The sequence below is a fragment of the Palaemon carinicauda genome, chromosome 3 (genome assembly GCF_036898095.1).
Source record: "Palaemon carinicauda isolate YSFRI2023 chromosome 3, ASM3689809v2, whole genome shotgun sequence".
In the NCBI taxonomy this organism is placed as follows: Eukaryota; Metazoa; Arthropoda; class Malacostraca; order Decapoda; family Palaemonidae; genus Palaemon; species Palaemon carinicauda.
The window spans coordinates 125,866,918-125,880,956 of NC_090727.1; the positions used below are offsets into that span (position 1 = coordinate 125,866,918).

General features: G+C 39.2%; 1 protein-coding gene across 2 annotated transcripts in view; it reads right to left on the reverse strand.

The window, feature by feature from the left end:
• Positions 1–14,039, reverse strand: part of LOC137638475 (transmembrane protein 138) — a 118,646-nt gene that overhangs the window by 7,170 nt on the left and 97,437 nt on the right. For both annotated transcript variants that reach the window (XR_011044140.1, XM_068370556.1), the window contains exon 5: positions 2,157–2,255. Coding sequence is in view for 1 of the 2 variants with exons in the window: in XM_068370556.1 (XP_068226657.1) it covers positions 2,158–2,255 (98 nt within the window). In the remaining variant the exon portion in view is untranslated. The remainder of the gene's footprint in view (positions 1–2,156; positions 2,256–14,039) is intronic.

Here is a 14,039-nt window from a genome sequence, read left to right on the forward strand (position 1 = left end):
AGCCCTCAAGATCAGTGTATTGGGGAATGGATATACACAGTATACGGGAAAGTTCCAGGGAAGAATTTCATGCATGCAAAACATAGCTCTTCCCTTCCTGCAGCAGTCCTTTCTTCAGTACACCAGTGGCAAAAACTTCTGAGGCACTTAAACATCATTAGAACAATTAGTTCCCGGAGGCAGATCTCGTCTTCAATCCTTGCAATGGTTGTTAAAAAGATCCCGGTCAAAGCATCTGGATATTTTGCTCTTTTTATTACAGAAAGAGGGAGAGTCCAGAAAGGAGCTTTGATGGTGGCTGGAAAAAACAAACCTACTGTACTGAAAGGATTGCTCTCTTTTGTTACCTCCACCAGAATTCTTCCTCTTTACAGACACATCCAGAGAGGGGTAGGGAGCTCACCTCGGTCAGCACATGGTATCAGGTACCTGAAGGGATCAAGATTGCTAGGAGCACATCAACATCAATAGAGATGAGTGTGGCCACTTTAGCCTTCCAGGAATTTGGCACTCTTCTGGCAGGACACTCGAGGGTGTTAACAAGCAACAGCATCACCGTGGTGTCCTACATAAACAAACAAGGAGGTACTATGTCTCTACAAGTGTGCCATCTATCCGTGAGGACTCTCGAGTGGGCAGAATTCAATGTGATTATGTTGTTGGCTCATTTCCTCGTGAGCAAAAGGAACAAAGTAGCAAACAAATTGAGCAGGAAGACTCGGATAGTTGGGTCAGGTCTTCACGTCCTTGAATAGTGACATACATCCGGACTTTGTGAGGTTCTTTGACAGTGGATCTGTTTGCAACCTCTCTGAATTGCAAGCTACTGATTTATTGCTTTCCAGTTCCAAATCCAGAAGTAGCTTTTGAGGACGCATTGCAGCATCCGTGGGATGGTCTTGACACAAATGCTTTTCCGTAGTTTTGCCTATTAGAAAGAGTCCTAAATGCCTAAACCAAGTTCAAGCAACACCAAACCTACTGAGGCCTCTCATAGCACCAAAAAAGGTTGTAGATGGAGTGGTATTTGGACCGTCTGCTCTTCCTAGTACAAAACCCCTAGAGAATTGCCCGGTTTCCCTTACCTACTATGCCAACCACATGTCAAGATCTTCTAGAATGAGGCATGATCCCTTGAGCTTCACTCATGGAGGTTATCCAGATTTCCTCTCAGAGAAAGGCTTTTCTTGAGAATCTGCGCAACAGATGTCTGGATACCTGTACCTCAGCAGATTCTCGGCAGCAGCACACCAGGCTCCAAGAAGAGCCTCCGTTCTGTTAATCGCTGATTTTTTATTCCATCTGGAAGTTGAAACTCTGCTCCGTTTCATCGGTAAAAGGCTATCGCTCTGCCTTCAGCCAAGTGTTTGGACTAGGGAAATTTCAATGCTCATATGAAGTTTTCAGCAGATGTCCTCCCCAGTGTTAGTGAGAATTTGTCCTCTGAATAACTAAAATAAAACTTCTCAATGAATCAAATTACTACCTTAGAATCTAAATACTACATTTGATTCCAACTAAGTAAATTAGATTCAGAAAGGTAGAAAACTCAAAATTCCAGCTCAATGAATTATAAGAAGAAAGATTGAAAACTCAAAAGTAATTAGGCTAAAAGATAAAAAACCATTTAAGATAAAAAAAAAATTTCTTGTTCCTCAAATATCATAAGAATTTAAATGACAATGTTTAGTGTAAAAAGCTTTCTTGCTCTACTATGTATCAACCTGTTAAAAAAAAGTGGGAACCAACCCCTCTGCAACCTGAATGTCTAAACTAATACATCTTCGCAGAATTGACATTACCTATGTACTCATCAGGGACCAAATCTTTGGAAATAACCAAGGCCAACAGCCTCCACAGGAAACAAAACTCCCAGCAAAATGTTCTTGAGGTGAAATCACTGAGAGGATTTTTTTTTAGGAAACAATTGCAAGTTTTATATGGTAAGTAAATCTTCAAAATACCTATAGAGAATAAAACACTTAAGTTCACAATACTTTCTGTTTAACAAAAAACTCAACTCGCAAACTTTACAGATGTGTGCGGCTGCCTAAGTAGTCCAGGAATTTTGCCTTCTTACAGGACACTCGGTGGTGTTGATGAGCGACAACCCCACTGTGGTGTCCTACATAATCAAACAGTCATTTGAATCTCACCTTAATATTTAAAACTTCCAATGGGTAATTTTGTATAAAATTCCTTGTTAGACAGTTGTAAGATGGCTCGCTTGTACAAGTAATAATGTGCGCCACCCACTGAAAAGAAAGATAAAAAATAACTAATCATCAGAGACCTAAATAAAAAAATTTTCTCCTGATTTTCCAGGCCTTTATCACTTACATAATAAAAATACTATAATAATTAGTATTATTGCTGATATCAATATCATTAATTACAATCATCATTATTATAATTACTTTTTGTTCCTATACGAATACAAACCATCATCCTTTACCTAGAGAATAGATAACAGCAAAGCTGGAGCATGGCAGTTAAGTTTTAACGAGGTGTAAACAACTGACAAGTATAGTACACCTATAAATAATGGGGAGGCAATCAGCCCCGCCAGCTCACTGACAACTCGCTTAGATTTCAGCCTTCAGTGAATGCACACCCTCTCACTAGCTGGAACAATTTTGGCAGAATTTACTATTGCTTTTTCTCTTTCCAGTGGATTTGCTTCTTTTGGTGATGCTACTGTACTTATGTAAAAATGTCTGGGAATGTCCCTAAGACCTGTGGCACTTTCATGAGTGCTTCAGAAATGGATTCTCATCAGGTCTGTACTCAGTGCTGAGGGCATGCATGTACATAAGTGTCACCATGTAATGAATGTCTTGAGTGAACATCCTCCCAGTGGGAGAAGTATGACAGGATGAGGAAGAAGCCTAAGAGGGATTCTTTGCTTTCTAGGTCATCCTCAAAGTTGAAGGAGGCTCGGCAGGCTTCTTCCATCCCCAGTACTCTTCCTTCTGATTCTTCTCCTTTGGCTTCCTCCAAGGACTAATTGAGCAAGTGGTGGCCCTTCAACTTTAGGGTAAGGGAGTTCATTCGTTTCCCCTAGAGAAATGGCAGGCCTTACTTCTCAGGGGGAGCCTTCTTTGCTTCCGAAATCTGATGATCCCTAGCTACTGTGGCCCTTCTAGAGTATCAAAAGTTCCCTGTTGGAGGACAAGCTGCAGAAAGCCTTTGTTCCACACACTTTCAAGAGATCATCGACCCCGTCAGTGTCTGGTCAGGAGTTCCCGGTTGTTGCCTGTCATCTGCAGAGGATGATCTTAGTCCTGCCTCTCTGGTGCCCCATTCCTGTCCTTCAAAAGAATGGAAGTCTTCGCTGTGGGCCAGTTATCCTCGCCCTTCCAGTAGTTCTCCTGGTGAGCATCGCTCTTCGGGACATGTTTGCCAGGTTGCTGTGCAGCCTTGGCACGATTCTTCCTCTTTGGAGGAGGATCGTAAACCTGCCCTTCCAAGGTGGTCTCTTTCTCAAAGAATGACTTGCCACCCAGATGACCTTCTAGGATCTCAGACCTTCGCCATCGCACTCTTCCATGAGTGCTTCCCTCATTGTCCATTTCATTGTAGACCTCCTTCGCCTCCTCGCAGTTCCAAACGCACTTCTAGGCAAGCTTCGCTTTTGGACTCTCCCATGAACCAGGCTTCTGTTTCGTGCACTTTGCGCACTCGTTTCAGTACTTCAGCTGATCCTGCTTCTCGTAGATCCAGAGTTTCGACATCGCAAACAACTTCCAAAAACACTTCTAGGTGAGCTTTGTCTTTGGCTCTCCTATGAATCATACTCTCTCTCTTGTGCTTTGCACGCTCGTTCTAGTGCTTAAGCTGATCCTGCTTCTTGTAGATAGAGTTTCTCCATCGCGCATCGTAAAAAATCTTCCTGGCAATCTTCTTCTAATATTTTTAACCAGCTTGGGGTAGCTGAAGAGTATATTTCACATCTATAACTAATTTTGGAAAAAATCAAGGCCTTGTATAATTTCAAGTTAGTATTGTGGTCTGCCCCCTACAATGTATGGGACAATACTTTTAAAAGACTCAGAGCCTCAACACATTTAGCTTTTAATGCTTTTAGGTGAGAAACCCATGTAAGTCTACAATCAAATATCAAACCTAACACTTTAGCATCCCCTACACATGGGATCCGTTGACCTTTAATGTATATATCCGGGTATGGATGTGCTCCCCGGATACGACAGAAATGTACAATAGTAATTTTACTTGTCAAGAACTTAAATTCATTCATATCGGCCCACTGGATAATTTTGTCAATTGAGAGTTGTAGTTTTCTCTCAACCATTGCCATTCTAGTTCCAGCAAATGATATGGAGAGATCATCCATAAATAATGTTGAGAGAACATCCCGGGGAATGGCTGAGGATATCCCATTAATTGCTAGTGCAAAAAGGGTTACACACAGCACACTACCCTGAGGAACTCCTTCTTTCTGGCATTTATTCTCTGATAAGTGTTTCCCCACTCTCACTTCAAAAACTCTATTTGAAAGAAATGCCTGAATAAATAGTGGCAGCTCTCCTCTCAATCCCAACTCATGAATTATTTTAAGTATACCATATCTCCAAAGTGGTATCATATGCCTTTTCAAGGTCAAAAAAGACTGTCACATGGTGCTGTTTGGAAGCAAACGCTTCACAAATAGAGGACTCAAGTTTTATCAACACATCAGTCGTTGAGTGCATTTTTCTGAATCCACACTGAATTGGTGATAAAATAGCCTTCTTTTCAAGGCACCACATCAGCCTTGCATTGACCATCTTCTCCATAATTTTACATAAACAAGATGTCAATGCAATAGGTCGGTAGTTTGCTGCTAAAATCTTGTCCTTACCACGTTTTAAAAAGGCTAAAATAATGGCTAGTTCACAAACACTTGGATAACTATGTTCATGCCATATTCTATTAATAATGCTTAAAATAAATAACTTTGTATTAAAATGTACATGTTTAATCATTGCAAATGGAATTCCATCGGGTCCAGGGGCTGTATCGTTACAAGTGGAAAGTGCCAAATCATATTCTCTTTCAGTGAAAGGAGAATTATATGACTCTTCCCTTCCTGTTGCAAAATTTAAAATTTTCTTTTCTTCAATGCTCCTGTACAGGTGACCAGGAGCTGCTACACTTGCCCAATACATTTGAAGAATGGTCAGCCAGGGCATTGCTAACTTCATTTCCTTCAGTCACATACTGACCATTCACTTTCAACACTGGTGGTAGGTTTGGGGTAAATTTGCCTGCAATCTTTTTTATTTTCCTCCATACAGAAGATGGTGGTGTTCTACTATTAATGGAGAAAACAAAAGCCATCCAAGATTGGTGTCTAGCTTCTTTCATGGCACGACGGAACTGTGCTCTACACTTTTTGTATGTTTTAAAATTTTCATCCGTACAGCATCTACGCAATCCTACATAAAGGCTCCCTAAATTTTAAACCCTAAGTTTACTAATACACTTAGAGTGAGGTTGTCATAAGTTGCCAACGGCCTCTCCTTGTTGCCAGAGTTTTGGTTAGAATGTTCCAGCTTTGTACTCTTTTCCATGTTTCCCTTTCTTCTTGGTTCTTTTATGCTGCTCTCTGCTTACTTTTATTATTTCTCTTATCTTAGGTAACATTGGCCTTGCTATAAAGTTCACGAGGACATTGTGAAAACACAATGTACATATGAACTGCAAGTAAGGAAACACACATGCATCATAACTTCTATACGTCTGGAAACTCCGGCTGGTCTTTTGTGGATCGTAGTTTGTCTTCACCTACCCTCTATCAATGCCTTCCATCTCTGCCAGATGTACAAGATTTCAAAACATAAGTGAAAAAACCTCTATATATATGCAAAAATAAACACGCAAAGTCAATTCTGTCAAACTCAGTCATGCAGATGACGCAGTAAGGATGATGTCATCATCTAAAGACCTCTTTATCTTCATTATTTGTAAAAATAATTGACTGAAACTTCTGGAGAGCATGTATGACATGTTTCTGCATACTGGATATAGAAACAAAACAATTTTCTATTTTTCAAAGTTGTTATATCAAAAACCATAGCAGTCAGTCCCCTTAATCGTCAACTTTTTGTACTACCTCTGTACGAAATGGGACAACTCATCGCCGCCATCTCATCGCCAGCCAACTCTCACCGCCAACTCATCTCCGGCCCAACTTATCCCCGGCCCAACTTATCTCCAGCCCAGCTCATCTCCAGCCCAACTTATACCCGGCCCAACTATTTGTAAACAAAACTACCGAACTATGAAATCAAAGTTTGTCAACAAAAACGTTAGTAATTTTTAGCCTTTCAACACATGACGACAATTACTCAATTACCAATTACAAACAAATGTACCCAAGTATGATATCAGATGTTTGTCAACAAAAACGTTAGTAATTATTAACCTTTCGATATATCACTTTCAGTTTTACATTCTTTCAGTAAACCCATTACAAAGGAGACAATTTTAAGTCAGAGAGGCAAAGCAAAATTTTCTCATGATGGCTATTTGTTCATTTTCGACAAATTCAGCAAAACCGCCAGCAATTTGATGTTCTGGAAATGTGATCAGCTCGGCAGGTGTAAAGCGAGAATACACACAAGATTTGGAAACGTAGATAAAGTCTTGAATACTCACACCCATGACTCTTCACCGATAAAAGTAGAAGTAGAAAGGACAACTACAAAAATTAAAACCAGAGCTGAAGAGACGATGGAAAACCCAAGTGTAGTGATTAATGAAGTTTTATGTAATGTTCCCCAAGCGGTGCAAGGATCACTCCCGAATTCGACGGCTCTAAAGAAAACTATTTGTCGGGAACGGAATCAGATTAGTGCCTCTCCGCCAAATCCAGTTGACCTAAATCATTTAGCAATCCCTGATGAATATTCGACCTACGAAACAGAGCCAAACCAGAAGGAAGATTTTTTATTAAAAGACAGTGGTCCCAGTGAAGATAGAATTTTGCTATTTGAAAGGAGAAGTTGGTTGCAACATTTGGTATGTAGACGGAACGTTTAAGATTGCTCCCACGCTATTTTCTCAGGTGTATATTGTAATGGCTAAAAAAATCAGGTGTCATTCCAGTGCTTTATGCTCTATTACCTAACAAACGGAAAGTTACATATTCAAGGCTATTTAAAATGATAAAAGAATGTCAACCAACAGTAAACCCAAAATGGGTTGTATGTGATTTTGAAATTGCAGCATTTTTGGCAATCAAGGAAAATTTTCCACAAGTCGAACTAAAAGGGTGCTTCTTTCACCTTAGCCAAAAGATGCAAAATCACACTGCAGCTTTGGGTCTAAGTTCTCGCTATAATAACGATAGCCAGTTTTCTTTACAAGTAAAGATGATACTGGCGCTTGCATTTGTACCTGTCAATCATATTGATTCATATATTGATCTCTTAGCTGATGAATTATCCCTAGAGCATGTGCCAATCTTGAACTGTCTTGAAGATAATTATATAGGTCGGATAAACAGACATGGAAATAGCAGACGTGCACCACTCTTTCCATTGGAAATGTGGAATTTGTATTTTCGAACTTTGAATCATGAAGATAAAACAAACAACCATGCAGAAAGAGCGAACAGAAGATTACAAATGGAATTAGGAATGGAACATCCTACACTCTGGAAATTCATAAATGCACTTAAAAAAGTTCAGAAAGGTAGAGATTTTTATTTGGAATCACTTATAGCAGGCAGTTCACCACCCGCCAAATTAAAAAAGTACAGGGATACTGATTCCCGCATTCTTAGAATTGTCCAAAATTTTAATGAAAGGACTCCCATTAAATATTTAAGAGGCATTTCTCGTAACATAAAATAAATTTTTTTTTTCTATATTTTCATGGATCTTTTGTCTTTAATTATATGGTGTTTAGTGTCATGAAAGTCATACTTGATTCTGAATAAAGGTGTTTTTAATATTTACTGAATTTCATTAATCACTGCCAGGAATGAGTTGGGCCAGGGATGAGTAGGCGGCGATGAGTTGGCGGTGATGAGATGTACCCCATTCCCTCTGTAAGGAGAAAGTCTGCTCTATTTCAGCAGTCAAAAGTAGAGATCAGGGGAAATTTCCATGCTTCTTCAGAGCTTTGAGCAGCCCTGCCCTCCAGTTGAGGCAAGTCCACCATCTTGGAATGTAGAGAAAGTCTTATGTTCTCTGAAGACAGCACCATATGAATCGTTTAGGCAAGCCTCGGAAAGGGACCTTACCCTGAAAACTGTTTTCCTTCTCACTGTACCCTCAGCTAAATATGTTAGCGAGCTCCACAGACTTGTTCAACATCATCCATTCAAAAGGGTGGAGGCAGGTCCCGCTCTCCTTCATCCCTGATTTCGTCACTAATCTTCAAAACCCTTCAATCACCGATTCCAGATTTCGACAGTTCCAGATTATGAGCCCTAGGGATGTGATGATGATCCTGATTAGCTTTCATTGTGAACTGTGAGAGCACTGAGGTGCTATCTCAAGTTTACGAGGGCCATTAGACCTTACCTACAGCATTTCTTTGAGAGCATGGGAAGATCAAAGAAAAAGATTTCCAGAAATACGATCTCATTTTGGTTGAGAGAGGTTAGCTCTTGAATGCTCACTTTGCCTTCCATGGAAGGCACAAGTAAAAGTTCATGACATGAAAGGTATTAGTACCTCTCTATCTTTTAAAAGAAATTCTCTGTTATTTAGGCTCTTCGTGCAGGTGTGTGGATGTGTCAGATGACATTCAGTGTTCACTACCTGTGGGATATAACTGACAGGTCCCTAGACAAGTTCTTCTTAGGGCCTGTTGCAGGTTTTCAGCAGGTGGAATAGCTATATCTCCTCTTACAGGACTAGTAACTGTGAATCGAGGGCTGAGGTTGCATATATGACTGGGATGGAAGTAAAGAAAATTACTTGTCTTTTCATTTCCTTTAATCTTCCTCTCTCTTGTGGTAAAGTATTAAAAGACTTCACCAGCTGGCCTTGATCTCACACTCGGGTAAGCCCATTCTGCACATTGCTATTCCTCACTCAAACACGTGACTTTTCCCCACACTCCTTATGAGGAGGGGAAATTTTCCTGCCATCACCTGCCCCTGAGAAAGTTCCATGCTTCACTCTATGCGAGTTGAAATGTGGGCCGGCTGAGGATGGGGATGTGGTTGCCTTCCCATTATTGCTATGTAACTACTGGTCGTTTTTTTACACTTATTATAATTTTTACTGCTGTTGATTACACCTCGTTATAATTTTAACTGCCATTGATTACACTTAGTTATAATTTTAACTGCCATTGATTACACTTAGTTATAATTTTAACTGCTGGATTCCAGCTTCACTGTTATCTTTTGTCCTAGGCAAATGACTAAAGTTTGTATATTTAGGAAAAATACAGATTACTTAAAAAATTTATATTTTGATTATCTAAAAGTTAAATCTTGAAAGCATTATACTAGCTTGAAAGTTTTCTATCTTAGTTATTTAACAAATTCATTACTGTGCAATTTCATATAAATGTAACGAATGGATACATGGAAAAAGTTGAAGAATGACAAAAACATAAATTTTTATAATAGAATGAATTATTTCAATACTTAACCATGAATCTCACTACTGCTGTATCCCCTTAGATCCAACAGCTCAAACTTAATATCAAAACTCGTCACCAACCTGGAATGCGGTTGAACACGAAAGTCAGGCTGAGAAGCAGATTTAACCTGTTAAGCGTCACCCACGTGATAAACCGTTCACCAGGATCTACTCGGTACCGCCTTCAACTGCATATTCCGTTCATGACTTTAACTGCCTTTATCAAGTCATCAGTCTCGTGATAATACGTTTACTCGTATAGTAAGTATAGGATCACACCTTGGCAACACTCTCAGCATATGGGGGCTGTAAACAGAAACTTATATGAGGTCTGGCAACTACTTTTCTGAAGGTAGCTTGATGTTAGAAAACTAGTTTCCTTTCAATGCGCTTCGGGCGTTAATGCGGATAAGGTTGTTTGTTGTTCCTTTAACAATGAGTGGTCAAAAGATGAAGGTTATTTCTTTAGATGAAATAAAATGATATTCCTGTTGAGGAATTTAATAATTATAACTTGTTTGATAATGAGAGCACTAGTTCTGAATCCTACAGTGATGAGGATATTGAAGAAGCAAAGTTTTCTTTCGATGCCGAGAGCAAAAATGACTTCTCATTGCTGAATGACAGGACAACGAGATTTCACAAAACTATATAGGAAAGGAAATGCCAAAAAAGAGAGAGAGAGAGAGAGAGAGAGAGAGAGAGAGAGAGAGAGAGAGAGAGAGAGAGAGAGAGAGAGAGAGAGAGAGAGAGAGAGAGAGAGAGAGAGAGAGAATAAAGTGGATAAATAATGTACAAATGTATGACGAACATATTTGAAAACTATACAGGAAACGATATGGAGAAAAGAGAGAGAGAGAGAGAGAGAGAGAGAGAGAGAGAGAGAGAGAGAGAGAGAGGGGAGACTTGTCCCTATGCTTTTATTGCTGATCCTGCCGTAAGATTTACGATTGAAGATAAAAAGAACCCATTAGAATATTCAGTATTATGTAGCCTTTTGAAATAAAATAATAGTAGTATTAATTGTTTTTTTTATTCCACCATTTAATTAATATCCCTACTTTTAACTATAAATATGAATTATTAGCATAAAGAAATGATATTAACTTTGAAAAACTATCATTCGTGAAATGACCGCTCAGGGCGAAAAAAGCGTGACGGTACGTTGGCGGCAACCTGGTCCAGGGGGGACACTTAACAGGTTAATTGCCAGGAGACCGTACATAATACCCTATGCCCAAGAATATTAGTTCTCCATGTTAAGCCAAGTCAGCACTTAGACCATAAAATTACCTTAAAAAGTATCCGAACATGTCCAGACCAAGTTTAAAATATTGATGATCATAACACTTACGATCCAATAAAATTGCTGTCAAAAAGAGTATGACCTTGATCGATAAATATTGTATTTTGTCCACATCTGTGACAGACAGTATTCACAGTACTGTATTTTCCAACAAGAATTTGATCTTGAAATACAAGCTCCTTAAACATCAATTGTCTTTTAAAGTATATTGTTTGTAGACCAATGTGTTAATTTCAAATACTACTCAGCATACTGTATGATTAAGATTTTGATGTAAAAATTTTTCATAGGTTTTGTATTATGTATAAATTAATAACTACAGCATTCAAATAAAAGAATATTTTTGTATAATTTAATTGGCTTACCACCATTTCAGCATTAGATATTGATTGATTGATTTGAGGTTTTCTGGCATCCTGATCTCTAAGGTCATTAATGCCGATATCATTTATTAAAAATAAAGAACAAAAGAATATTCAATTAAAACCATAGAAGAAAAGGTATCTTAAAAGTTGAATACCTTTCAGAAGACATGCTTCTGAAGTAAAGCTAAAAATACCGCTAGCATGGTAGGACACATCATGTCCAAGAATCTTGGCAAGGATGAACCTGCCATCCTCACCTCGAGCCTCAAACAGATATCTATTTCTTTTACTACTATAAGTGGGGCATTCGGTCAACATATGCCTCACTGTCAAGGGTACCAAACAGTCGTCACAATATGCCTGGTGTTAGCCCGTAAGCCGATATTAATGTGTTAACCGAGTGTAAGCAATGCGGAGATGACAAAGAGTGGTCTTCTACTTTTAGGGCATAATGTTATACTTCCAGGGGGATATAACATTCGTTACCTCTCGCATCTTATTTTCAACCAAACCATCCCCAGTCTGTTGCCAACTATAAGAAATCAAATTCTTAATGTTGGGTAAAAAATCATCACAAAGAATGGGATACCTTCTTGGTCGCAACTCAGCAGCAGTATTCTTTACGAATAAATCTGCCTTCTTGTTTCCAGACACACCTATGTGAGCTGAAACCCAGAAAAATTGAACTGTTATACCTCTCAGTCCAATAAATTCTAAATTCTTTAAAACTAAAGGGTTACTGGAATTAAAAACTTGTAAAGCTTGGAGGACACTTCTTGCATTACTAAAAACAATAGAATTAACCCCCTCTTCCAACGCTATTTGTTCAACAGCAGATAGTATGCTGTATATTTGGCCATAAATATGGAAGCTGTTAGGAAGTACACCTCTACAATTAAAAGCATTACTATATACTCCAAATCCAATGCCAGCACCAGATTTGGAGCTATCAGTATATATAAAAGTTGATTCCTTATGTTCTGCAACATGTTCCATAAAAAGAGACCTGGATTTTAAGTCGGTCATATTCTTTTAAACTCCAATAAAATACTTACAAAAACATACCTCTGGTAATTTCCATGGAAGCATTGATGATACCTTAAATGGGAGCACTTTATTTCTAACTATCTCAAGACTGTTTATCAATTGTTTTACCCGAAAACCATAAGGTTGAGGGGATTTCGGGTGCATCTCAAATTACGTTGAGTGCTTTACAAGATTTGCAGTCTGACCGGCTAAAAATTAGGAAGACTTTGCACCCTAAACCAATTCCTAATAATAGAAGACTTTCGGTAAAGGTTTAACAGTAATTCACCAGTGTTAACAAGGAGGCTTGGAATAGGCGAAGTTCTAAATGCTCCTGTTACCAATCTTATACCAATATGGTGTAAAGAATCTAAAATCTTTGGTTGATTCGGGGTGGCTGAGGAGTATATTTCACACCCATAACTAATTTCTAAAAAAAATTAAGGCCTTGTATAAACTTTAAAATAGGTTTGTGGTCTGCCCCCAATGATGTATGGGACAAAACTTTTAAAAGCTTCAAAGCATCAAGACATTTTGATTTTAATGATTTGAAGTGAGAAATTATATTTTCATATTAAAATAAATTTCTGGGCTCTGACCTGTGCCGCCCAGTGAAATACTCCTTTAACATCATTTCTAGGGTAATAACTGCTATGAATTTTACCAGAGAAAAAATTGTATAGGAATGCTAGGTTGAACCCAGCTCGCTCACCTATTAAGGTGTCGGTATAAATAACTGGGGCGTGATAAATCACAACCAGAGGTCTCGCACCATTTAGATAACTCCTGTCAACATCCCTGAACAGCGAGGAGCTGTTCACCAACCTAACTCCAATCGCTACTACGAACGAGCCCACCCACGCTAGTGACGTCACTCCTTTTCATAGCACCTGCTTGAACGCTGTTATTCTTTTGTGGTGTGTGTTTTCCTTTGGTCTACCCAGGATTTATCCCAGGATGTCGGATTCTACTGTTACTCCACATAAGTTAAGTACCAGATCTATGAGTTTTGAGTGTTTGGAGGTAGTCTTGCCCTTGGTTTTTTTTTTTAATTATCCCAGTTTTTATATTGTGACCCCGATCGGGTCCGCCATGCTGGCTGGCTACCTCCTCTCTCTCTCTCGTTCTTGACGCTTAGCAATCAGTCTTCTATACTGATTGTTTCTCGTCCTGAACTTTCTGGGTATCCACGGTTCACACCCCGTGTTATTTTATGCTATGGTATTTGTCTGTTATTATATTAACAACTAGTTATGATATTACGATATCTTGTTCATTAGGTTGGCATGCCTGGTCGCCTTCGGGCGTTACTAGTTCTACTTCGTTTACGTTTCACGTAGTTCAGTGAACGCCTCCACAAGCTACCGGAGTCCCTAATCAAGATAAAGTTTGAGACCCGGTGTTGGCTCAGTAGATCCATTAATTCTACTGCTCTATCAGAGATGACCGTTGCCACTTACGACGAGGAACCTATCTTTAAGGTCCTCATGAAGTCACTTCTGCAGACCTTATTGATCGACACATATGACTTCCATAACGCCAGATTCCGTTGCCGACGTTATGTATTGTCGGAGGCTACTATTCGCCATGAACCTAATAGGCTCATCAAAGCCCAGGTCTGGCGTCAGGACCTCTTCCCGGAGGATATGGTTAACACTATCCTCAGCGAGGCAGCTCGAGTTAACCAAAGCCTCAAGATTAGGTGGGGTCTAGTTCCCAAAAGGAAATATGAGT